The 27,027-nt window shown below is 36.5% G+C and overlaps 1 protein-coding gene across 4 annotated transcripts in view; it reads left to right on the top strand.

The window, feature by feature from the left end:
- Positions 1-27,027, top strand: part of PREX2 (phosphatidylinositol-3,4,5-trisphosphate dependent Rac exchange factor 2) — a 166,070-nt gene that overhangs the window by 40,538 nt on the left and 98,505 nt on the right. For all 4 annotated transcript variants that reach the window (XM_032699591.1, XM_032699584.1, XM_032699597.1 and 1 more), the window contains 7 exons: positions 4,034-4,105; positions 4,180-4,302; positions 6,168-6,272; positions 8,945-9,046; positions 10,812-10,973; positions 18,601-18,734; positions 20,778-20,881. In XM_032699591.1, coding sequence (XP_032555482.1) covers positions 4,034-4,105; positions 4,180-4,302; positions 6,168-6,272; positions 8,945-9,046; positions 10,812-10,973; positions 18,601-18,734; positions 20,778-20,881 — 802 coding nt within the window. The remainder of the gene's footprint in view (positions 1-4,033; positions 4,106-4,179; positions 4,303-6,167; positions 6,273-8,944; positions 9,047-10,811; positions 10,974-18,600; positions 18,735-20,777; positions 20,882-27,027) is intronic.

Genomic DNA, 27,027 nt, shown 5'->3' with positions numbered 1-27,027 from the left:
TATTCCAGGGGCCTCAGTTGGTACCCCATGTTTTGGTCTGCAAGTTTGTCAAACTTCTAAAGATCATCAAATTTCTTAAGACGTGACTCTCCCTGTTTAGAAGTTTCTCAGCATTTTGAGGCATTTCTTCTCCAAAGCAGGTATACGCTGATCATACAGATGCTGTTCTGTGTTAATGAAGTTTCCAGAAGAATGCTCTAGAAAATTTAGGTTTGTAATTTGAATGTCAAACTTTGTGGAGACAGGGGTAGTAGCACTCTGAGTGACTCAAGGATATTCCTAGAATGACAGAGTTTTCCATAAACAGTTCTAGAAATTGGCAAACAAAACTGGGGGGTGGTTTTTTTAATGTAAATAACAAACATCCTCTTTTATATTTGCTCTTCACCTGATCTTTAAGATTTATGGCACCCAGCCAATGTTCTGCTCTGAAATGTTGCATGGAGATCTCTTAAAAGAGAAATCATCTATAGTCTGGCTGGCAGAGAGTGCCAGGAGCAGGGAATCTCCATTTGCAGTGCTGTAAGGTTGAATCCCTGTACTATAGCAATGTAGCTAGAATGCTGGTGGCACAAGATGAAAATTTGGAAAATTGTGTTCTGTTTTGACCACGTGTCTTTGCTGTTACTTGAAAAAACTAAGAATTGAAAGAAAGTTAAGGGAAACTCTGGAATTCACTTGAAAAGCTTTGAGAAAGTTGAGGGACTAGGTGAAAATGGTCTGGGATCCAGGGGTGCACAGAGGTAGATATATGTTATTCTCTGGCTTTGATGTTGTGTTATGAAACATCTACACTAATGTAGATGAATTTTTGTTTGGTCTAAAAATGCGAATGATGTATGACAATTGATTTCTAGAGTTGTTTGCTCAGTCGAGGAGCAGGATCTATTCCATGTATGTCCTTTGTAATTGCTTTGCTCCTTCATGTGATGGGGTGCTCAGTAATGAGTCTGGACTTGAAGCAGTATACTTTAAGTAATGGTAGAATTTTTAGAAGCAGCTCAGGTTTTTTTTGTGTCCAGTTCTGTAGTGAATTGGCTGAGATGTCCATTTTACATTTATTTCTTCTTTTTTTTTTTTTTTTTTTTTTTGTACAGGTGTGGTGTTTTTCTGTGATTATTAGTACTTTATGCAGTATATCTTCAAAAGCTACTATAATTTTTTTTCCATTAACTCAGGAGCTGACAGCTCCTGGGTAGGTTTCTGCCCATCCTTATATATTTTCCTTTGAAAGTCTTTAATGTCTGTGTTGGGGTCCTCCTTACAGTTATGTCTACAAATTACCTGCTTTTTCTTTGTTTACTGATTTTTGAAGAACTGTTCATGGTTTTCCTTGGTTGATGCTCAAATAGTTCTGGAGATTTTTTTGAATAGTCAGCTCTCTCTCAGACCTGCCATGTGTTCATACAAGTTCAGAGCCATTTGTCTTTTCATAGTTGCAGTGTTGGATTAAGGTTATCTTACACTGTAAAAAAGCAATTACTTTTCCATCCTCCTGCATGATGAAGACTGACTGTTCTCCCTAGCAAAGTCCTAGTGGCGGGTGGTTATGTGCAGTCAGTGGAGTCTCCATGTTCCAGGAAGGGGGTTGGTAAGGCGATTTGCATCCTGGAAACCTGGATCATTGCTATGCATTACTCATCCCACAGCAGTTGAAGTCCACCAAGGATTGGTCTTGGTGGCACATGAATGGAGGTAGACACCTCCATCCCTACCTGCATTCCCCTAATTCTCTTATAGCACTCTTCCTAGGAAATGTGAGATTATTCCAAATATTTTGCAATATGTGTAGCTTTGTAGTGCTCTCATGTAAGTGCCTGAAAGATTCAAATGGTCACATCCATTGATTTTTAGGACATAGTGTTATAATTTTTTTCAGGAAGCAAATCTGCATTGATAGGGACAACAGTGGAGCTCTAAGCAATCTGATCTAGTGGAAAGTGTCCCTGCCCATGTCATCGGGGTTGGAATGAAATGATCTTTGAGGTCCCTTGCAACCCAGGTGATTTTATGATTCTGTAATGATTCTATGATTTAGGTGGCTAATCTTGGGGAAAAACTGGCATCATGACTACACAAGCCCTACAGTATGAGTACAGGAAAATATTACGTGGCTTGCACGAAGTTTCTGGAAGGGACTGAAGTTATCCCAGGCCTCCCTACCTTAATTAGTGGTTTGTGTCTAGGTTAGGTTCTGCAAGAGTTTGGATTTTCCTGGATTTAGTTACTGATAACCTCTGCAGATGTGATGTCTGGGATAGTGCTGCTTGGACAACTGTTTATTGCAGCTGATTTATACTCTTCATGACCTCATGACTCTCGGCTAGTGTCTTGAATCTCTTGGGAATAACTAATGCCTCGGCTCTCAGTTCCTTCTCAGTTTCACCTTCAGCCAACTTAATGTTCACCTTCCTTCACAGCTACAGGAAATGAAGATCTTCTGACATGACATGAGTGCAGATGAGCAGTATGTTTGGTCTGTGGGGAAATAATGTGAACAGAGAGAAATTACAGATAGTAAAAATAGACATGAGTTTCAGGGGTAGTTCTTGTAATTCTTTTTTCCTCTTCAGTTTTAAAGCATATTTAATAGTGTTGCATGGTTTAGTGAAAACTTCCAGAAATTAACTTGGAGTCATGCAGGCTTTCCCTCTCTGTGGGATTGGTTGTACACTGTGCAGACGATGCACACAGCAAATTTGCCATAACCCTCGAGGGTATTCATAGCAAGGAACAATATAAAAGGCTGTTGTCCACAGTTAACTGCTACAAATGAGTTAACTGCTGCAAATGAGTTAATGGCATTTTTTTTAGCACCAATAAAACATTAGAAAGAAAGAGGGATTTAACGAACTACAAAATCTACATCGTTGTAGAGGGTGATAGGAAACATACAGTATGCTGGCAGTATTCCAAACTTAATTTGGTTTATGTCCTGGATAACTAGATTTGACTCTTCAGTAATAAAAATGTGTAATGCCAGCTACATAGTCCTCTTCAGCAGAGAAAGGATCTGCTGCTTGGGAATAAAAATGTTTAAGTGCCAGCAGAGAGAAAAAAGGGTTGCTGTGACTGCTATCTTTCCACATGGAGGTTATTTATTGTCTCTTTTATGGAATTTGCACCACGCCAGAATTTAGATGAGCCCATGTACAGTGTACAGTGCACAGTGACTGAAATGGTTATGAAAGGCATGACATTGGTGCACTTGTGGTGCCTGGTTTAATGACTAAAGAATGTGTATGTGAAGAATTATCAGGGTAAGATTGTAGATATCTACAGTGTGTAGATATTTTTCAGAACATACCCATGTCTTTGTAATGAACTGAATTAATAAAAATTCTATTTTTTGTACATGAGATATTTATTTCTTTTGGAATAACTTACTATACATATCTTCCTCTTTTTGTGTCCAGTTCTTGAATGTAAAATAAAAGAAAACTTAGTATTTTGGTATTTCATTAATGGTATTACTATCTTCTCATTTGATCCCCAGGGATTAGGTTCTTGGGGAGGGAAGAGTTTTCATTAAGCAAAACCAGGTGCAGTTGACTGTTCTTTAAGCCAATTTACTTTACAATAGGTTTGATTAATAAAACATCTGAAATCTGACTTGAGGTTGCTATGTAAAAGTTACATTTCATAATAGTATCTCCTGATTAGTTTAACTTGGAAATTAGCAGCTTATTTTGGCTTGTCTGGTACTTGATTTGTGAAGTGCTAGAGTAAGATTTTGAAAATTAATACATTTTGTTCTTGCTTGATTGTAATACGGGTGCAGGGTGGAATGGTACTTCAGAGAATGCTCAGTTTCTCAGCTTCATTAATATTTCACTGTTTAACTCTTTTTAACACTATGCTAGAATAACAGGACTACAAAGTGCTTTATAAATAAAATACTTGTTTTAGATTCTAGATAATATTCTGATGTGACTCTATGTCAAATTTGGGAAACAAATTAAAGCATAACATGCCAGAAGTTGTTCAAGTCTTCCTGAAATAACTTTTTCCTTATTTGTCTTGTTTCATGCAGGCTTTTCTTCACCGAATGATCCAACGTGCTACTGCCAAAGAGGATAAAAATGTCACAGAAGAGACAGTTAAGGTTAGTATCCTAATTGTGTATTTCTTCTGTTTTGTATCTGATGTTGCATTTACATATGTTTTATTCTTTTGCAGATGTTGTTTTCAAATATTGAAGATATTCTTGCAGTTCACAAAAACTTTCTGTCCCTGGTGGAGGAGTGTTTACAGCCAGAACCTAACGCACAGCATGAAGTTGGAACCTGCTTTCTGAATTATGTACGCTGTCTTTTATTACAGCCTTGTATAATGTTTTTCCTTTATTTTTTGTACTTATTAATTACTGTCATGATGATGAGTGTACATAGTCATGGAGATTAAATATGACTTGATTGTGTAATGTAGAGTACTTTGAAGTTATCTCTTAGTTACTGTCATTTCCAATTAAAAAAAAAAGAGAGGGAGGAGAATGAAGAAGGAACATATCAGATGGGCTAACTTTTGTTGTTTCATTGTTTTTATATTCACTAACTTAGCTCAGGCTGCCAAACTGAGCCCTGCAGCTTGGGCGAAGCTTCTGCCTATATGTGAGATAGAGGTACAAGGATCAGGGTTGCATGAATCAGTAAAAGTAGTACAAAGCTATCTTTTTATTCCCCTTTGATGTTATGCAAAAATGCGAATATTTAACAAAGGATTGCATATGCTGGGTAAAATACCTCCATGGTTCTGAATTGTGAAGTTTTTTTATTTCTGACAACTGCAGTACCTCCACAACTAGGTATGTCGTGTAGTAATTGGTTTCTAGGAATATGATTTTTCCTGTCTGATCAAAACAAGGATGTTAGTGTTACAGACCATTGCAGAATGAGGACAAATTAGTTTTCTTTCAGTTGTAGTCCTAGTTTCATTGTTATCTCTGGTTATAGTCCCATTTGTTTCTTAAGTTTTTGATTATTCATTGTGGGAGGAGAAAACTATTAATGTTTTGTGGAAACATTTTACAGAAGTTGAGTAACATCAGTTTTTAACTGTGCAGAAGAATGGATCATATTTGAAAACAAGTGTTTGCAGAAAAATTGGGTACTAATGTCAGCAAATTAGCCACTCGTGCATTTTCTTCATGAGTGTTTTATCCTGTGTGTTTGTGGTAGTCTAGCCTCTGAAATTTTTCAGCAAAACTGTATGAAGTTAACAAAGTCTTGCACTAGGGAAAACATAATCCAGGAGTGCAGCACAGGCTGGGATATACAGCAGTGCTGTGGAAAGGGAACTCTGTGTCTGGGTGGACAACAAGCTCAGTAAGAGTGAACCGTGTGCTGCTGTGACAAAAAAAAGTAAAGCCAACAGGATACTGGGTTGCATCAGCAAGGACATCACCAGCAGAGATAAAGAAGTCATTATTATACTCTCCTCAAAGCTTGTCAGGCCACACCTGGAATACTGTGTTCAGTTTTGGTCCCTGCTATACAAAAGAGATGTGGACAGTCTGGAGAGGGTTAAGAGAAGTGCCACAAAGATGGTCAAAGGACTGGGAAGCCTGCCATATGTCTGCCTGAGAGAACTGGATTTGTTCAGACTTGAGAAAATAAGGCTTTGGGGAGACTTTATTGCTATGTTCCAGTATTTAAAAAGTGGCTATGAAGATGGAGACTCCTTTTTTACAGAGTCACATGGATAACAGGGGGTTAATGGGTACAAGTTACTTCTGGGGAAATTCCAGTTGGACACAAGAGGAAAATTTTTCACAATGAGAAGAATTAGCCATTGAAATAATCTTCCCAGGGAAGTGGTGGGTTCCCCAACATTGGACACTTTTAAGATTCAGCTGGACAGGGTGCTGGGACATCTTGTCTAGACCATGGTTTTGCCAGGAAAGGTTGGACCAGATGATTCTTGAGGTCTGTTTCAACCTGGTATTCTATGAATCTATGTTTGAAATTCGCAAGTAGTGCTTCCAGACTGTTCATAATTCTAATTTGAGGCGAGACCTCAAATAATAAATGTAGGAAGAAGAGCTGACCTTCTAGAATGAAGACTGTATTAGCTATTCAACACTGAAAAGTGTTCCTGCCATGTTTTGTTAATTAAAAAAATTATCAAAGTGATGAGTGAAAAGCAATATCTTTTTTTTGTTTCTGCAGAAAGAGAAATTCCGTATCTATGATGAATACTGTAGTAACCACGAGAAGGCACAGAAAGTTCTACTTGACCTGAACAAAATAAGAACAGTGCGGACTTTTCTGTTGGTAAATAAACTTAGAATTGGTATTCTAGCCTCATATTTTTTGACTGGGCACTGAATCGTTAGCGCTGTCACCTCCACCATGTTACAAGTACAGGCACACCTGCAAGTGGTTAGCAGACAGTTTTAGTTGTGGATAATGTTTCCAAAGGAAGGGCGTGTGTACATCATATTTTCACTACTGCGCTTGGATCTGTGGATAATACAGCATTAGGCAATGTGCCTTGAACATGCTGGCCAGGAGACAAGGTTGTGAATCTGTAGAAAGGAAAAAGAATAGGATAAGATATGTGAGGAGGGATGGGGAAAGGAATTACAGAAAGGAAACTGAAGGACTCATCAGAATTTCTGAAGAGAAGATCCACATTCTGGTACTGTAGCCAGAGCTGTTTCAGACAGAGAAGTGTTTTATTATGGATCATAGAGTAGCCATCCTGATCTTAGATACTAACTTAATCTGAGGTTGAAAGAAACGGCTCCACAATTAATCTTTCACTTTATAAGACAAATAAGGAGAAGTTTAAAAATATTAAGTATGACAGTCCTCATGGTTTTCCAACAGCAAAACCAATTTCCATGAGTTTGTTAATAGTTGACATTAGTTCTTAAAAGAAGGACTCAATGTGGAATGATTTTTGTGTTTCTTCCATGGTGTCCTGTGTTAACAAGATTAGCTTTAAAATGTGGAGCTTACTATATTGGAACTTAAATACCTGAGAAGGTGCCCATGGATATGCTATCAAATTTTGAAGGGATAAGATTTGATTATTATGTTTTGGGACTGGAGAGCAAATGACTTTATCAGCAAAGCATCACAGATATGTTTAAAAAAAAATTCTGCCAATGCTGACAGTATCATAAGTTTTATTTAATTTTACTAATAATTTTTAGCATGCAGTAGGGTTGCACTACTGCTGTTGACAGTGTTCTTGGTGAAGTTGTCCTGTTGCAGCTGGCTAATTTTTTGAAAAGTGTCAGCTCTGACTCCATAGCTTAGCTGCACTTACTTATGGCCAAGTTAATGAGCAGTGCACGAATTTCCTTATTGTAGGGAGTACTGGGTGACATGAAATACCATATCCCTTTTACTAAGAATCTCCAATTCAGCCATGTTCCATTCATAGTTAGAAACAGCTTCAAAGTTGTCCTTATTTTTCGTCAGTGGTTGACACAATATCCTTCACCTTGCCCCAGATTGAGGGGCTTCATACGCAGGGTTCTTGTATTGGGAGCAGCATGGCCAGGCTCAAGAAGAAAGGGTGAATGCTGACTGCAGAGACAAAAAGCAAAATACTCTGAAGAAATATTGCAAAGAGCTTGTTTTTGTGAGAAAGGAAGCTAAGCGTGCACTTGCGGCGGTCGGTGTCATGTACTCATGGGCACATGTAAAGGGCTTTCACGTCTGTTTTGGGTTCCTCATAGATTTGGGACATGTCTGTATGATTAAGTGGCAGCACTCTAACCTAGAAAACAAGACATCTGACTCTATAATTTGAAAATACAGTCAAAGCCTTCTAGCCAGACAGAATAATTCAGGTCATTAGATACGTTGATATCTATAAATAATTTTGAGCCTTTGAATATAGTGACAGTCATTATATAAACCTATAGTCTGCGTTGCCATTATCTTACTTTATCAGTAAAGCTTTTGCATTGGCAGTTAAGTGAGATCCTTTAGGATAAGGGATCCTGTAGGCTAAGAGAAAAGCTGGTTAACAGTGAGCACAAAGCAGAGACTTAAGGGTGGGTGTGGAGACCCCCATGGCAGCACTGGGGATAGGGTATGTGTATTATGTGCTGAGTAGGGCAGCCACCCAGTTGTGTAACCTCTGTTCCATCAACAATGTGTCTGCCTCCAGATTTGTGGCCTGTGTCAGCATACCATCTGGCTGTCTTAAACTGCTCTTGTTTAGTGTCCTCAGTTTAGACAACTTGCTCTTTGAAGCTGTAGATTATCTCATACCATTGCATCACAATTCCTTCTGATCTCTCCATAAAGTAGTTGTCATTATTACTCTAGGTCTTTATGTACTTACACGTTAATTCCAGCGGTTCCAAATATTTGCTGTGATGTCCCTTTGCTGCTTTTTCATGGATGCTTCCACCCGATATTTAATTTACTCTCTGCGTCCATAATCAGATGTCTTGTTGAAACTTTAATAGTCTTTTGACCATGACTTAAGGATAATTTATTCATTGCATATCACATTTTAGAGGTGTATATTAGGATGACCACGTTCAAACCTTCAAACCATCTGTGATTTTAGTTAACTTTGCAAATACTTTTTAGAAACAACACCACCTCTAGTGGTCACCCTGAATTACTTGGTTTTGCTAGTTAAAGGTTGGAAGCATATTTTGAATATTTTATTTACTGTCTTTTATTTTTAAAGTTTAAAAAAACACCCTCTCTTCATCAGAATTGATGAAGAAGGTACCTAGAGAGATACCTGCAAAATGCTGTGACTTCCTTGTCATGTATGATAGTCAGTGTACCCAACATACGCATGTGTTCAAGCCTGTACTTTTGACAGTCTTGCAAACCTCCCTCCTTACATATACGTATATAATTTATGTATAGTTTAGCCAGTATTGCTGTGTACATGTGCCCTTGTCTTTATTTCTGATAACTTTTTTGGGATTTTTCAATCATTTGTGAAATTGTTCACACTCCAGAATTGCATGCTCCTTGGAGGACGCAAGAACACAGATGTACCATTGGAGGGATATCTAGTAACACCAATACAGAGAATATGCAAGTATCCCCTTCTTTTGAAGGTACTTACAAGTTTGTTATTTAGGACTTTATACTTCCTGTATAAAACTGGTTGCTAAGCATGTTTCCGAACTCCAGGAACAGTCTCTTTACACAGTTATCTATCTCTTTATTAAGATATTGGACCCAGATTTACTGTCATTAAAGCTAGTGGCAAGTTTTCTGATATCATTATTAAAATAACTGAGGAGTTTGGCTGGATAAAAATTATTAGCTCCATTCTGCATCTAGTTCCATGGTTGAACAGAAGTGAGCCATTTGAGAGAGTTTAATGAGTCTAATTTCAGCTGGGTTTGACCATGCCCTTGTTTAAAATGCTTGGGATGGCAGAGTTTGTTGGTGATATGCTGACATGCTTTGATGATACTAATTTACATCAACAAACTGTAAATGAAAAATTTGTTTTGTAAAAAAACCTGTAGAGTAACACAAAGGTGCTGTAGATGGTTTTATGATTAGTTATATGTTAATTCTTATCATAGTGTGACAACTTAAAACAATGAAAAATGTTAAATGTGGTGATAAATATTAGATAGTCAAACCTCTGTAATTTATCATGTTAAGAAATAAAATAATACAGGAAAGTAATATTCAAAACAAATTTTTGCTTAACAAATTAAAGTCTAATATGGTTTATTGTTCCAAACGATGAGAGGAAAACCAGAGCAGATTCTACTCTAGAAGCTACTGGATTACTGAGTAGCAAACTACATGATTATTGGATAGTATTTTTCACAGTGCATGTGTGAATTTAGATTTGAAAGACTGCCAGTTTTGAAGACAGATGACATAAAAAAAAAATCTAAAACCAAACATGTTAAAATAAAGGTTTTAAAAATAAATTAAACAATATAATAATTGCAATGAGTTGTGAGTCATCCCAGATGTCTCTGACTTTACAGTTCCCTTGGTCTATTTTAAAATTATTTTTCTATTCTGTTTTTTGAATGAAGGCTCTACAGACAACACAGGGGAAAATGACTAATGCATTACTCTAGGAGGCAATGAAATGAATATATTTATGTTAAATAAATTTAAATACAGGGTGTGGTGGCTGCAGGTTTAGGACTCCAGAGGAGTGTTACCCACACGTTAGTCAGGGTATGCACTGAAGGCTGTCCTCAGTCAGTCCAGCTGTATATGGGTAGTTGATAGCTTGAGATGGGAAATCTCAAATGAATGCTGGCAACTCCACTTTTGTTTATCAGTATGGCTGCCAGTACCAGTAACCATCTGAAATCAGTGAGTCACCTAAGCTATTGTTCCATACTTTGCTGTATTGCATATTGCACTAGATTAAACAATAGTGTGGAACTAAAGGAATGGGGTTTTTTGCCCTGAGTTGCAGGAAAGGCAGGTGTTAATTTTGACATGAGTAAACTAATGTTTTTTTAAGCAGACCTGTTATCCTTGTATTCCTGAGGAATACAAAAACAAGCAAACAAAAAAACTGCCTAAACCCCAAAACTCAACATGAAGAAACATTGTTGGGGAACAAAGTAGCTGAAATGCAAACTTCTTTCTAGGTCAGGATGATTATTTATTGTTAGTAATTAATTACTGTTGAGTTTTAGTACACACTAGGACACAATGCTAGAGGGTTTATTACTTTTCCACCTAGTAAAAGAGAAGTCTGACTACTTTTTGATTTTGTATGCTGTTGATTTAAGTCTTCTGTAATGTACATTTAGAGATCAAAGACAGGTTTCTTTTTTTTTTTTTCCTTTTTTTCTCCTCCCCTCCCTTTTTTTTTTAATGTCTAAATAGGAATTACTGAAGCGGACTCCAAGGAAGCACAGTGACTATGCAGCCCTAATGGAAGCCCTCCAGGCCATGAAGGCTGTCTGTTCCAACATAAACGAAGCCAAAAGACAAATGGAAAAATTAGAGTTTTTGGAAGAATGGCAGTCTCATGTTGAAGGATGGGAGGTACTGTCATAAGATTTGTTGCTTTGTATGTTGAGGAGGGAGTAACAGTTTTCAATAAGTGTGCATTGCAGTGTTTTTATATGTACTGTTTTTGTGATCCTGCAGTACTATCAACTCCTCAGTTCTGTGAAATCACAGCTTTTATTTGAGATCTACTCTGTAAATAATGTTCTCCATGACTGAGCACTGCTGTATAAAATAATAGACTCCCAGGAAAGAGGGTAATTATTTAATGTTTGCCTTGGAATATCAATTGTCTGTATGAATATGTATGTGTACATGCATACACATTTATAAATCCTAATTTAACTGCTGATCTGATTTTACTGCTGTCTATACCTGTCTAGGTATGAAAACCTTTTTCAACCTTGTCTGGTTGAAAAAATTTTGATTATTTATTATTGGTTAAGGACCGAGTCTGTGAGTTTTTGTTAGCTTGTAGGTAGTCCCTTACTACTGGGTGAGCTAAAGTAATGTAAACATGTTCAATAGAATGTGTGAAAGACTTATGGTTTTTTTCAAGAGTTTGCAAATGAAAGAATGTTAATGCTCCAGCAGAGTTTTCTGAAGTAAGGTCTTCGCAAGTAAGTCTGTTTCTGAGTTAGAATTTTCAGTAGTAAACAGAGATCCAGCCTTTCCCAAAGAAAACAACAAGATCAAGTAGTTGTAGCACCAAAATCTTCCTTTTCTATTATTCTGAGCACTGTAAATAGTTCATATAGAAAGACAGGTGCAGATAAGAGTGTATCCTTAAATTGTCTTATGTGTTTTGTGTTGAAGTGTCTGAGCTGTCTGCACTGGCATAGGAGTAAAACACAAATGAAGTTCCTTAAAAGAAACATAAAGCAAGCAATGTAAACATTCAAAACTGACTTTAAAAAAAAAAGATACACGGTTTTTTTTGAGAGACAGATTTCAACATGGAAGCTATTTTTTGCTGTTTTGAATCCTTTGCTCAAATATGCTGCTTTTCTTCCTAAGAAAGCTGCTTAAGAACTAGAGGAAGAGGCTTTTATCTCTGTAAGTTTTGTGGAAGGTTTGCAGGCTAGGATATCTACCAAGAAAAATGTATCTGTTGCATGTTAGTCTGGTAGCTGACAGACCGGGTCTCAGTCTATACAGTGGGAAATGGCCTTTGTATAGTGCAGAGAAAGAAAGGGTTAGGGACACTGATGGGACACTGAATCAGAGAAAGCCTTGAGGTGGACCTGGATGAACTTTAACTGATGGAGTTCCCCAAGAAGTCTGAAAAATAAAAATGAGAGTACTGACTAGAAGAGTCAACTTTTAAGTAGATATTCATGGTAACAGGTTAAAAAAGCAGAAACAAGAAATAGTTTCTACACAGCTTTGTTCGTTCTCTACACCTCCTACTTACTATATCTCCTGTTTCTTGAACTTGCTGTGCCTAAGGATGTGCTCTGCTTCTGCAGCAGTGGATTTAGTTGCTGCCATCCAGAAGGATTCAGCAGAACAAGCCACTATCTGAAAGGAGTATAGACCTGAACAAAGACCCCCTAAATATTCCTCATGACACTGCAAAATTATTTCTTGTCTGCTCCATGTGAAATCTCCCGATCAGTGGACTCAGGCAAACCTTTGGTTTGTTGTTAATTCAGTAGTGTGGGAAGATTTTGTTCATTCTAAATGTGGATTTAGTGACTGATTTTACTTTAGTCAAAGTTCTTCATGTTTCTTCAGTGCTTTGTGTGATTTGAAATGTTTCACTTAAGGAGTTTTTTTACTTTTTCTGTGTAGAAGCATTTTCAAGAACTGCATTTCTGGCAAATCATCTCATGCTGGATTTCAAGGCACTGAAATTCACTAAATTCACTGTACCTCATGAGAAGGAATTTTAGCAAGTACAAAAGCTGTATAATTGCTGCTCTGTATTCAGACAAATCTTTCTGCATTTATTTTTAATCCTCAGCGTGAAATAAAATAGAATTTAAAAAATTCAAGACAAATGACAGATAGCGTGTAGTCATGCTATGGTATTGTTTGTAGGATTTTGAAAAAGAAAGGACTAAGATAAAGTAAACCTCTAAATGTTGTAATTGAAAGTAGGTCTAGTTGACCTCACTTAACACCTGCTTGTTTAGACCATGTGAAAATAAGTCTCTTCTTGTAATTAGCTTGAACTTGCTGTCATCAGGTGTAACTTGGAAAGGTTAGTGTATCTGAATATTAAAATGCATTGGATGTGTTTGTGTGATAACTTCATGATATAAGCAATAGCAACTTAAGTGCTTCTGTTGCTGAATATTTTAGGGCAACAAAATGTGTTAAATAATCCTTATTGCCTATCACTGCTTTACTCCTATTATTTTCAACTTTTCAATTGAGTTTTCTACTGCACTATAGTGACTAAAATTCTTCTACTTGATTCCAGTGCCTGAGTCATAGATAGTTGTCAAATCCACCTTAATGAATACACTCAAGTATAAAGTTACAGTATTATTAACTCAGTGCATTATTAGTCGTATAAATTGGCTAAGAACTTACTGTTCTAAAACCTCTGTCACTGAAAAGGGAATCTACTTTCCTGCATAAAGTTTCTTCTGAATCCTTGGTCAAAAATATAGTAGTAAATAGGTTTGCTTTTGGAAATATGTTAATGAACAAAGTTAACAATAAAGAAGGAAGGGTAAAAATACGGACATAAGCATGTGAAACAAAGACTTATTGTCTCTACTCAGAATGTGTTCTCTGAACTGTAACATAGTAATTTCATACCAACCTTGGGGGGTTTTTTCCTTTTTTTTTTTTCCCTCTCCCCTCCCCCTTCCAAGATTTCATTTTAGGATTTCACTTGTGCTTGAACTCTGAAATAGTGCCATTGTCTTGAAATAGCATGTTTTTGGTAGAGTTATATGGTGTTTATTGTATTTTAGCTGGTCAGGTTTGCCGTTACCATATGGCAACCACAGGGTGTGCAATCTGGCAAGATTGCCTTGATCTTAATATGTGCATCCTTTTCAGACATAGCATGAGGTTAGTCCTTGAAATGGTAAGAATTTAAGAGCATGTATAAGAGCTAACAGTATTTTGAACGATTCCCAACAACAACTACAAAAAAAATGCCTGAATGCCATGTTTGAGTGTGGATTTAATTAAATAAACATCTGGTTTTCTGCATTGCTTAAAATAAAGAGGCAAACTTGTTGGAGATTTCCTTCCAGAAGGAAATGCTTAGCACATTGCTTGGCCCCAACTAGAAGGAAAGGGAAAAAAATAAAGACTATTTTTAGAATTTGATCAAAGCATGACTTGAATTCCTATACTTAAGTGTCATAAAATGAAGCTTGTGTTTATTATGATAAAAATACAGATTCATGGAAAAGATGGAACATCTGTTTCAAGAAAGAAAATTTTGAGTATAATGACTTTCTCACTTAATTTCCTAAGTGGTTAGATTTATTGGCCTGAATTCAGAACTTGTGTAGGTGGCTGTCTCAGCTGGAGAATGGCTCAGCAGCTGAAGGAGTCTGTCAGTAAAATTTGCGTGGATGTTCCAGTGAGAGAACAAAAAATAAAATTGTTGCATTTGTTGTAAGCTGGAAGCTGAACAACCCAGTCTGAGTCACAGGCCAACTTAGTGATGATAGCATGGGGTATTCTGTTCCTTTCCATTTCAACATATCATCAAGTAGTATTTTACTAGAGATTTCTGTTTTTAAACTCCACAATTTCTAGCCCTTTTCTCTGTTTTATTTGTTTCTTATGCCCATGTGCAAATACTGAAGAGTAAGTTAATATTTGTCTGTAATTTCTGACTCTTCTTACTGTTAACTGGCCACTGAATCAGTATGGTCAAACCTCTGTATTTGACTGAAATTTGCCCAGAATATATAGCTGAATAGCTTTTTGTAGCAAATAATACCAACCAATGCTGCTTTTAATCTCAAGGTAATAAAGATAATTTTTTAATGTTAAAGATGGATTCTTAATGATTTAAGGACGGGGGAGGTATTATTTTAAATTTCTTGAAAATGGTCTCCCTCCTTCCAGTGTATTTTAAATGTATTTGTTTTTCAGTTTGGTCATGATAGTCCACATTTCAGACCTCTCACCTAAGATGTTTCTTTAGTTGGAATGATAGGTGTCTGACTGACAACCAAAGGTGATTAGAAGCCATATATATATATACACCTTAGTATTATATATTTATACTTAAGTAACCTGCAGGCACCAAGATCTTAACAGATTTTCAATTTCCACACCTGCTATTCTGAAAAGCCACAAGAGTCCTTGGCTCCAGTGCTACCCACAGGAGAGGGTTGCTCTACAATCTTCAGTGACCCATTAGGATAGATAGAGGAAAAACTAGTCTAAATTCACAATATAAGCCTGCTTTATAGGTCATCTTTTCACCAACTGAACTTTTTATATGTTTCATTGCAAGATGATTAAAACAGATTTATTTCTATAATACATAGCATTTTTAAATCAACGTATTACAAAAATGCTGGCTTCACTGAAAATATCCCATCCACTCTAATTGCAGATACTTTAAACATATAGAAACATGAATAGCTTAGTAGCGAAGATTTTATATTTAGGCTGAGCAACTGTATCATTTTCACTTACAAGCCATGAGTATAAATGCCTGTGAAAACTTTGACATAGCAAATTATTTTTCAGGTTCAAATGACTCATATTTAAAATTTCCCTGGTAGTTTCAGTTCAAACACTTAATGAAAACATGGTTGTCTTAGAAGGTTTTGGTGATATTTGTTCCAAAACTATTGCTTGTAGGTAGTGTAGTTTAGTTTTAGCAGTGCAGCAGATAGCCTCACCTGCTTCTGGCATCAGGGTGATCACTCATCTGTTACTGCAGCCATCAGCCTTCCCCCTGAGAGGATCAGCTTGGAGTTGGATTAAATGAATTATCCTGCTGGGCTGGATATCAAATGTAGCTTGGTGTTCCTGCTGAGAACCCATGTGAAGGTTTAAGGTGTAGCTACATCCTTCATGAAAACTTGTTATAGTTGTCAGTCCTCCTTTGAATTACATGGTAGATATGGCATGGATATTACATGGTGCTCTCTGCTTCATTCTTCTTCAGGCATGTTTTTCATGTCTAAGGGATGTGGTGAAGAGGAATGTTCACCCCAGGTGTAGAAACAGTAGTGCTTTCACATAATATGCCCTTCCTTTTTTCTCCATTTCAGCTCCATGCCCACTGAAAGTCCAGGAGCAGGCAAACCCTAAGTATTACTAAGGCAAGAGAGTGACAGGGGATTTTTCCGCACTAGCAGTGTTATGTAGGACAGCCAGATGTGACTTCTGATCCTGTTACCTTATTCCTTTGGACTTCATCAAATAAAACAGCAATAACAAAATTCACTGATCTGCGGTCACAGCGGCTTGGGTTGTGATCCTGTCAGAAGGTATCTGATAAGTGACATTAACACTGTTCAGTATTTGAACAGGAGATCTCCAAGGGAAAAAGGTATCCCTAGAATGTTGTTTTCACCATCTAGCAGTTTGTATTACAAAAGGAAGAAAATTAAGAGGAAGACAAAAGCAAAGAGTAGTAACGTGATGCAGATGACACTGCCATGTTGTAACACTGAACTTGAATCATGAATGAGGAGAACCTTAATGTTAGGTAGCCTGAATAATATACATTTAAAATACATAAAAATGTGTTATTTTATGACCTGTTGCTGGCACAGTAGCAGATATTGCTAGGACTGTTGGGAAAAGGTGGTATTTTTCTACACTGAAAATGAAATATTTTCAATAGAAGAGACAAAATGTTTTTATAAAACCCTTTTTATGAAAAAACCCACCCTTTTGTAGAAAGGTGAAACTGCTAGTCTGCTAGTACAATTTTGAAGCCTTAAGGTGATTTTTTTTCAGCTTCCTTACAAAACAATACCATTTTTCAGCAAAGCTGAAGTTTTCTCTAAAAACAAACCAAAACTCCTTAAAAAGTATCCAGCCTGTAAAGATGCAAATTATTAGTAAGTACTATTCCAGCAAATTTGAAACTCAGACTAAGATGTTGCTTACTCTTTTTAATACACCAGTGCAGTGAAATAGAATGTAAAAAAAATTACCTGCTTTTCTGTAATTGTGGTCAGCAAGCAGTACGTGCAGCTCTAATTTATGCTTAATTTATATTACTGTGTATGCTTTTAAGATGTTTCAGTGTTTGATTTCATATAAAACTGTAAAATTAGTATGCCAGTTTCTGGTACTGATGCTGTCTTAGGAAGGGAAATATGCTGCAGTGGCTATAGATGACATTAATTTTTGGCTTCTTTGATCATAAATGTAAACAGGAGCAGTTAGTTAATAGACATACTGAAGCTGCCTTACTTAGAGACCTGAATTGTGTTCCAGTGTGGTGGTTGTGCAATCCCACTTATCAGCTCTGTAAACAGACTGCATTCTCCTTAGAACAGTCTGAGGGATTGCTCAATATTCACAGCTGTGACGTACAAAGGATAAGCAGTAAGATGAAGAACCGTCAGAGCAGAATGTATGATTTCTTCTTGTCTCCCAATTAAATCCATTTTTCTTTGGACTACTGTGGTTAGATCAAGAAGAGGAAGTAACTACAGCTCTTGCATGCATAGAACATTCAGAACATGTGTAGGTGAAAAGGAAGTCCTGGCTTTTGCAGGTTTTCCAAGCTGACTGTTGACTGCCTCAAGTCAGGAAACTCTTCAGACCATGGGTGTGTGCTTGATGCATAATTATCAATAGGATTGTATGTCTGGATGCATATAGCACAGCAACAGCAGCTCTGACCCACAGGAGCATGGATTTTTCAGACTAGCAAAATATATCTCTGAATTCAAGGTAGTCTTCCTTGAGAGATTTCTCGTTATATGACATAAAAGTGTCATGAATTTTTCATATGAATATTTTGGGGAAATTTTTTCCTTTGTTAAAGTTCCTTCTTTTTGATTAACTTTTATAAAAATGCCTGGCTTCTTTTCACATGAAAGAATTATCTCTCTTGAGACAAAAATGAGGCGTGGGAAGTTTCATCTGAAACATGCAAAGCTTAGCAAAATTCTGATGTCTTCAGAGTATGTTAGGAGGAATATAGTATACAGTATAGTAGACAGTCCTATCTGTGCATGCCACTATTAGCCTTGCCCAATTTTTTATCTTTCTGTCTTTTTGATTTTGTGTTTAGCTTAGTCTACTGTAGAAGTATATACCCTTAATGATCTTCAACTCCTAGGTTGCTTCGGCTTCCAAGTTCATCGTGGCAGAGGTGGTGTTTTGTAAAGCCCCATTTTAAGATATTTCTGAGTAAAGTTACTGAGGCTAAGAGTTACTGGATAAAGTTGGTCTGATTTTCAGGAGCGGTCTCTGCACAGATGTAATATAATTTGGAAACTTTTGGTGATTAAACTGTATCTATTCAAAAAAGCCACAATCCCCCCCCACTACTACATGAATACAAAGCTGGTGTTAAGCATCATTAGAAATTACTATGTAATTACAATGCAATAAATCACCATGAATTTTATTCTTAGTATTTCCAGAGATTTGTTGTGGTTGTGAGTTTATGTAAGAAACTTTTCCGTAATTGATGCAAACAAGAGTACTTCAGTTCTCACAGAATAATAAAAAAAAATTTCTTTCCAATTGATTTTAGGGATCTAACATTACAGACACGTGCACAGAAATGCTGCGAAGTGGACTACTACTCAAAATTTCAGCAGGAAATATCCAAGAGAGGATATTTTTTCTTTTTGATAACCTCTTGGTCTACTGCAAAAAAAAGCACAGGTAAATGATTACTTTCAAAAATAATGTATTTTTCTCACAGTAGAGCTAATCATGTGTATGCTGTTCCGTTAGAACTGCAGTATAGAAGGTAGTGGTTTTAGAGATTCAAGCATTGGAAACATGGTATATGAATGCAACATCCTAATGGTGAAGCGCAGGGAGAAACAATGTTTTGTCAGCCTTCCACAGCAGGTTATATGTGATGACCTCGCTCTCTTCTAGGAAGGGTAAACAGGCTGAATTTTTAGTTTAAACAAACTAGTAATGTAGCTTGTGCAGTAAAATAAATCTCTACAGATTCAAGAGTTTCAAGCTGTATATTTGTAATCAGGGAAAAGAGCCAGAAAGCTGCTGCTTGCTGCATTGCAAGGAGCAGTTCCTCAGTTGAGCAAAAAACTTCTACAGGTAATGTTCAGTTCTCTAATGCTTCTGAGAAGTAAGGGCTCTTTTACCAACAGCCATCCCTCTTGATGCTCAAATTTGTCTCTTTGATCCAGAAATTGGTTTTGAGTGGCCGATGAATACGTGTTACTGGGTAGATCTTTGACAGATTCCTGGATACATGATACATACTCTTTTCAGAATTCATAATTTTTGCTAGATTTTGTTGTCCAGCAATTACTGAGTACATATTATCTTTTCAATTCTCCTTCACTCAGTTGCATATTTTTGCAGCTGTATTCTAGCTAAAATGCACTTTTGGATGAAAATCTCAAAATCATAACAGATCATCTATGGTTTCTTCAGTTTTGAGCAATCATGTCGGACATGTCATTAGCTAGTACCATGGTGACATGTCTACAGACATAAGAATAACTCAATTTAGAACATAATTTCAGAATTGAAGGTGGGAAATTAATTGATTATATGCCAGCAAGATACTTTGGGTATTGATTGGCACATAGTTAAAGAGGGTGTTGCTCATAGGAGCTTTGCACTTTGATAATTTTACAAAAATTGTCCTATCTTTATGGTATGAGATAATTTATGTAATTTCTAAGCATCATTTTGCAGCAGAGTTGTATAAATGTGGATTTCTATATTTGGGGTCACAGTTATAAAGGTCACTAAAGCTGTTGGATTTCTCTCACTTTAGAGAGAAAAACTGGGTGATACTGAACCTTTATGCTTGCTGCTGGTTTTGCTTTTCTTGGTTTGTTTTTTTAATCTATTATTCAATTTTTGAATAAGACATTTATAGTATAGTAGAGTTATTCATTAGACAATAATGAAGTAATGATTGAGAAGCAGGTAAAGATTAATTCCTCTTTAGAGTGAGTGAAGGTTAAAATTCAGATGATCATTAATTCTTGGGAGCAGACCTTTGGTTGATATACAGTATTAATTATCATTATAGGCAAAAATGGACAGAAAATAATCCCTGGCTTATCTGAAATGGGAAAAGCTGTCTAGAACTGGGGTTCTCTAAATGCCTTGACTTCACTGGGAACAGAGTTACAGCAATGCAAAGTGTTTTGGGATATATTGCAGTGAAACTGCCACAAAATTTCAGCAATGCTTAATTACAATTCTTGGTTAATCCTTATGTTAGATAGGAAAACTGTTGTCTTCATTCTTCCATACCTAAGTCCCACTTATGAGGCTAACATATGTAGGCCAAGATTTATATCCAAAGATGTTCTTATTTCATTTTTTTCAAACTACCCTTTTGCTGAATTTCTAGACTAACGTAAGAAGACTACATCAGTCAAGAGGAAAGGTTCTCCCAATGCGTTATTTTGTCTTTGATGGCAGACAATGGCATATAGAAGCCAAAGTGTTGGAACAAAGCTTTTACTGAGTTACACTTTCCTGATGAACTCTCATTCAGCCAGCATTTGGCAGCTAACTCTTACCAGCAGCAGCATCTTTGCGTTACCAACAGCAGTGTCCCATTCAGCAATGGTTTCTACAGCTCAATTGCACATGTATAAATGTACTGTGATTCTTACAGTGGTCTTTAAATGCTATGTGTTCAGGTAGCAGTGCAGAAATGTAGAAGGTGGTGGATGACGTGCTCAGATCTGCTCTTTCTTTAATCAGGCGATTGAAGAACAGCAAAACATCTGCAGATGGCCACCGTTACCTGTTTCGGGGCAGAATAAACACAGAAGTGATGGAAGTAGAGAATGTAGATGATGGAACAGGTGAGTATATTTGTGTTACTCATTTACAGAGCAGTCCTTCGAGCTGCTGAAATCAAATGCAACTTGATTTCTTTGGGAGTTGACAGTGCTCCTTCTATTTAGAAAAAAAGAGTAAGATGCCACTTCAAAAGCACTATCTATTAGTATCCAAGTTCTGCTTCTGTTGAATGGATGACAGCAATGTCATCCATTATTAGCTGGTTGGTCATAGATAACTATTTTATGCTAACATGAACAGAGTAATAAAATAAGGTGCCATTTATTGCTCAGCTGAAATTCCATATTTAACTTCACTTTACAGCATTTCAGCGCTCTTATAGAACTTATTCCTAGGTATGTGGTATATTTATAAAAGCAATGGAAAACTTACCTCTGTTGAAGTGAAACCTCGAACACTATAAATGCTGGAATTGTGACATAAGGAAGTTTTTTTAAAATATCTTTAGCAATACAATCCATATGATTGCTTGAAATTTTCCTGACATACATTAATAAAGTGAAAAACCAAAGTATTCCTACACATGTCAATTTTTGTTTTAGAAAATTGAGTTGAACCTTTGAGCTTAACAATTATTAATTTTCCTTACAATTGATAAATAAAACCTGAAACATTTTGGCCTTTCTAACGTAAAACTAAAAAAAAAAAAAAAAAAATAAATGAAACTTGCAGTGACACTGCAGATATGTGAGCCTGGAGGAGATTTCTGGGAGTTATATATTACTTCCTGTGATACTGTAAAGTAGTGTTAGGTTTGTCCTACCTCTACTATGGATTCAAAGCATTTCTTAATGTAATTGTGTTCTAAAATTGAGCATTAATGACAATGATTCTACAGTGGAAGTAAGCTTCATAGGAATTGAATATTTCTTTAAAATTAAGATTATCTTTTTCTAATCTTGAGTTCCTTGTTTTCAAAATTGTTCATTCACTGGGTAGACAGTAGAACTGTCTAGAACTGTCTAGAACTGACTTGGAGAACAAATTGCCTGTTGTTCTTATTGCAGCAAATTAGACTCTCTTCCATCTCTTATTTTAAAGTCTTTCATGTGTGGTGTTTGTGTGGTTTTGTTCTTTGCCCTTTGGAGGTTTTTTTTTTTTTTAATTCAGTTTGCTTCCATCTTTTGTCATTAACCCTCAGTTTTATAAATAAATTACATTAAAAATGCTTGGAATTCATAACTGAAGTGTCTAGACCTGAAACTCCGCTGGTGCTACATAGGACAGAATAATTACTGTAGTGCTGCAATGTGGGATGTCTACTATTAATCCCAGAGTTGTTTGGCTTTTCTGAGAACATTATTTTTCAATTTTCTAGTTTGTGTTCCAGAATACCACATCAGAGCCTTCTGTGCAGTAGTGGTGCCTATTCTGTTATATTTTATACTATGTTAATGTCTGAGAATAGGTCCTATTAACTACCTTCTTTTCTGTACTGAGTTTTATCTTATAATTTCTACAATATATTGAGCATTCAGAGTTTGTATCTTGTTCCCTAAAGCTTTTGCAATGCTTCTTTTCTTAGTTCCATGAACAATGTTATTACTGAACCATATAAGGTCTTGGTAAAAATAGTGGAAAATGCTGAACATAAGGTAGAGCACTATGGTGTCACACTTGATTCATTACCTGTGCTTACCAGACATTTTTTGTAAGAATTCCTTGACATCTGTTTTGGGCTATGTCCTTCACCAGGCCCACCAATTTAGTTAGTGATTTTGAGCTGTCCATGGGTACCTTGTAATAAATTTCTTCAAGCCTGTTTGACTTGAATATAGTTTATTCAATATTCTGTATCCTGCTATTTCCCTCTTCTGGCCTGTATTCTTGCCCAGTTTTTAGCTTTATTTGTATAACATCTCAGTAATTTGTTTATGCAAAAAAAAGAGTTGACTGTTTCAGTCTTTCTTGTTGTGTATTATTTGAAGTCCTTTATTTTTTTTCACCTTCCTTATATATGCTTTAGAAATAAAAGTTTCCTTGTTTGCATTATGTCACTTTCTAAGGCAGCATCTCTTTGCTTGTAACTCTTGATGTTACTGTGGCCTCAGAGGCTTATACCTCTTCCTGATGAATATTCCAGGAATTCTGTAACTATTCTTCTTTCACTGCTTCCAACCCGCATATTGCCACACTTTTAGTGTTGGTGTTAGAAAATATTTCTTTGGTCTTCTTTCCATGACTATCCTGTATTGCTCAAATCTGTCCTACCTCTCTTTGTTTACTTGTTCTAGCTATCCAGTCCTTAATCTCTTTCACGCTGCTCATTTTCCTTCCTGCGTATTTGTTTTCTTCCTCAGTGAATCATCAGTATAATTTGGCTAAGCACAAATAGCCGTCCTTTACACTCCAGACACCAGTAGTATAATTTCCTCCAGCCACAGGAAATTTTGCTACTGTCCCCATTTTCTATAGCTTTGCACACAGTCCTCATGGCTATCATGCTTCCTTCCCACTTGCTCTCCTAAGCCATATCAAATCCTGTCACTTTTATATATACATTATTTCCAAAATCCATACTTCTTTCCACTTCTGAGACATCAGTTAATGGTTTGGTTATTTTGATTTCTAGCTTATTAGAGTTAGTGGATGCCCAATCCCTGGAAACATTCACGGTCAGGTTGAAGGGGGCTCTGAGCAGCCTGATTGAGCTAAAGATGTCCCTACTTATTGCGGAGGGATTGGACTAGGTGATCTTTAAGGTCCCTTCCAACCCAAACCATTGTATGACTCTATGATTATTCTTATCTGTTTTTTTAACTTATCATCACATTTTCGCTTTCAGTTTTTCCAATATCCTAAAATATTTTTTCCTTGTAATTACTGCTATTTCATCCCTCCTTTCAATGGTCCTCTTTGAAATATGAAAATGTTTTTGTTATTTCTCTGAAAGGTGACACTTTGACACCTTAGTATCCTTTTCTTGTCACCCCCTCCTGCTTTTTTATGTACCCTCCCTGGTGTTCTCCTTCCTTCTGGTACTTGTTTATCCTGTCTCCTCACACTGATATTTTTTCTTTCACTCAGATCACGATGCCCTTCTTTAACCTTCCTATGTTCTGCTTGCTTTACTGTTCTCATTTGTTAGACCCAGATGTCTTGTTTCTCATCCCCTGTAGTCATCTCTGTTTGAACTGTAACCCAGTGCTATTCTGCTGCTTTCTTTTTGTCTCATCACATTCCCAAGTGTAGCAATATGATTGTTGGAGCCTCGTTCACATTAGCTTTGCGTATTATTGTATTATTTTACGCTCCTTAATCATCTATTACCTATTACTTTCTATGATTCTTAATTTAGAATGGAAGCTATGAGTGCAGAGTGCTTGTATTTTCACATCTGTGCAGGACTCTCATGTACTCTATATGGAGTTCTTTACAGACATTAAAGACTACTGAGTCTAGATGATACTTCCACAGTTCTTTACTGTAGATTTTGGGATCCCCTGCTCACTTTATATAAAGGTCTCTATATACAATAGGACTCCGGGAAACAGGGCAAACTGAGAACATTTGCTCTCAGCATTGATAGAGGTAAGAATGTAGTCTTCCTTGTTTGTAAGTAGAAGCATAGAAATAGGAAAACAGATTCCCAGTGTGGTTTATTATCATGCTAATGACATGCCTACAGAAATTAACAAAGCTTTTTCTGAAAAGCAATTTTTCTTTGATGAAATTACGCCTTGGCTGAGCAGTACAGTTGGTGTGAGCTTTCTTTTTTTGTTACAGCACCATGATGCACTCTGCTTTTTCCTAATTGCACTGATTAAAGTGGAATGCATATTACCTATCAGGGTAGATTATTTGTGATCTTAAAACAATGTGGCTACACAGCCACTTGCAAGTTTTAGAAAGATGGATATATTGTAATGTGTTTTTTTTTTTTCTGTAGCAGTTTTTCTAACTCAGTTTTGAAAGAAAAATATATTTCTGAAGACATTCACAAGCCATTAAATGAATCTTATTTAGTTTATGAAGGAAAGCGCTTGGGAGTTAGGAAATACCAGATTTATGTTTGCTATAGTATGGTAGTTCTGTCCCCTGTTGTTTTGAAATGAGGCATGATACAGAAAAAATAGAGGATGATTATGGCAACTAGAAGCTGCTTCAAAAAGTGTACATAGGAGAATGGCAGTTGATACTGTGCAGCAATTACTTCCTTGGTATTTCTGAGCATTGATGCTCCCAAGAACCTCAAGTCTGAGAAATTTAGAAGACCTTCAATACAGAGATTTCTGTTTATTTTTTAAAGGGAAGAAGAAAATTCTATTATGTATGGCTGTAACAAATTCCTTCTTATTCATCACTCAAATGTTTGAGTCTTGAATTTTGAAAAATATATTACAATTCAAATTACAAGCATTAATGTATTACCACGTAACATTAAAAGATGATGTCATGTTGTAGGCTTAATGATTTGTTGATCATGCTGGTTCAGACTTCACACTGAGCGACTGAAGTCTCATGCTCTTCTTCCTTCTGTAACCATTATGTCAGGTTTGCAAATTATTTGTTTAGCTTGACTGGCAGCTGTGATTGACATGATGTGAAGAGTGCACGTATGTGCTGTGCAGCTGGCCAGCCAGAATATGCACACCTCCTGGCTGGCCAGCCAGCATGGCTGCAGCTCTTGACCAGATTTTGTCCAAAAAGTCCAAAGAAGGTAGGAGTTTATATGGGGTGATAACATAATGCTGAAATGTTCTTGACTACGGGCATGGGTGTATTGGGGAGAACAAATTGCTCATGGGAGCCTTGGAGGATTGTAGTCATGGGGAGCATGAAGAGCAAAAGAGAAAGCAAGGGTGTTGCAGTTAAAGGCAGAGACTGAAGTCAAAGTGGCCGTCACAGCAGTGGTTTATTGTTGCAAAACTGGGCGACAGTTACATGTCTTCCTCCACCTGAACTCACTGCCATCTGTATACATTAGGCAGTCGTAGCACCTAGCTTGGTGATTGGGCCTTTCACAAAATTCAGTGAGTTTGTAGTGGCATGAGATAAATGTGGTCAAACTGCCAGTGCTCTTGGCCCTCCAGTTAGAGATCTTCAGAGGCCAAGGAAGCTGTGTGTTTAAAAAGTCACCTCTACACTGAGATATTCAAGGGTCTGGACAAGCCATTTTTTCCCTTGACTGTTGACTCTGATTTTCTGAGAGTGCTTGAATAGTATGATGGGTACTTTTCAAGAAATGGTGTTTTTAAAGGGACAAAGGATATTCTGAATAGGCTATACAAATAAAAATATGATAAAAAGGTAAGTGGTATAAACATGATGTTGCAAAAATACCTGACTTCATTTTTTTCCTGTACATAGACTTGCTTGCACTTTCTTACATGCTTTGAGTACTAGAAGGTTTTGTTGCTTTAGAAATTAGTCATCAGTCTCATGGTTTTCTAGTGGTTCCTGACATTTCCCAGCCCAGTACACAAAGCTTGGCTGCTTTCCATCTAATTAAAATGCAAAGTTATTGAAAGGATACTAGCGTGTCTGCTGAGATTTATGATAAATCTTAGGAAGCATTTCAGCAAGGGTTTCAGTTTCAGAAAATCCCATCTCATCGTACAAAATAGGGCTGAATTATGAAAAAGTATTTACAAAACAAAAAGCTTTGTCGTTATTATAGTAGTTCAGGACTTGCCCTAGGACTTTCTTGCCTCTTAATGAAAGTTTGTGGTGAGAAAACGTTGACCTTTGATTTTTCTAAACACTTCGTATGGTAGTTGCTAGCTCTAGTTTTTTAGTCTGTATTTTATGTAAAAAAAAAATAAATTTCTTATCATAAGGAATTTATGTCTCCCAAGTTTTCCCCCAGGAAATGCGGGTAATCTTAGTGAAGGATAGTTAAGGGTATTAGTTTTGGAATTTCTGAATAAGATTTATGGACCAGCATATTGAAATAGAATGTTACAGAAGTAATAACTAGTAAGTAATAAGGGTTTGATTTTTATATCATAGTTATTTTTACATGTTAAAAGTCAGTAGTTCGAGATACCTAAGAACATCAGCAGCTGTTATCTCTCCTACAAGGTGCACACTGAACATAGGGCTATTTAAAAAAATTATTTCAAATTATTGCATATTTCAAAAATTATGCATTTGGGGTTTGGGTTTTTTTTTTTACATCAAAGAACATCTTGTATTATATTTCAGT

Source organism: Chiroxiphia lanceolata, chromosome 1 (genome assembly GCF_009829145.1).
Source record: "Chiroxiphia lanceolata isolate bChiLan1 chromosome 1, bChiLan1.pri, whole genome shotgun sequence".
NCBI lineage: Eukaryota > Metazoa > Chordata > Aves > Passeriformes > Pipridae > Chiroxiphia > Chiroxiphia lanceolata.
Note: the sequence above shows the minus strand (reverse complement) of the source record. Positions and strands in the feature narration are given on the sequence as shown.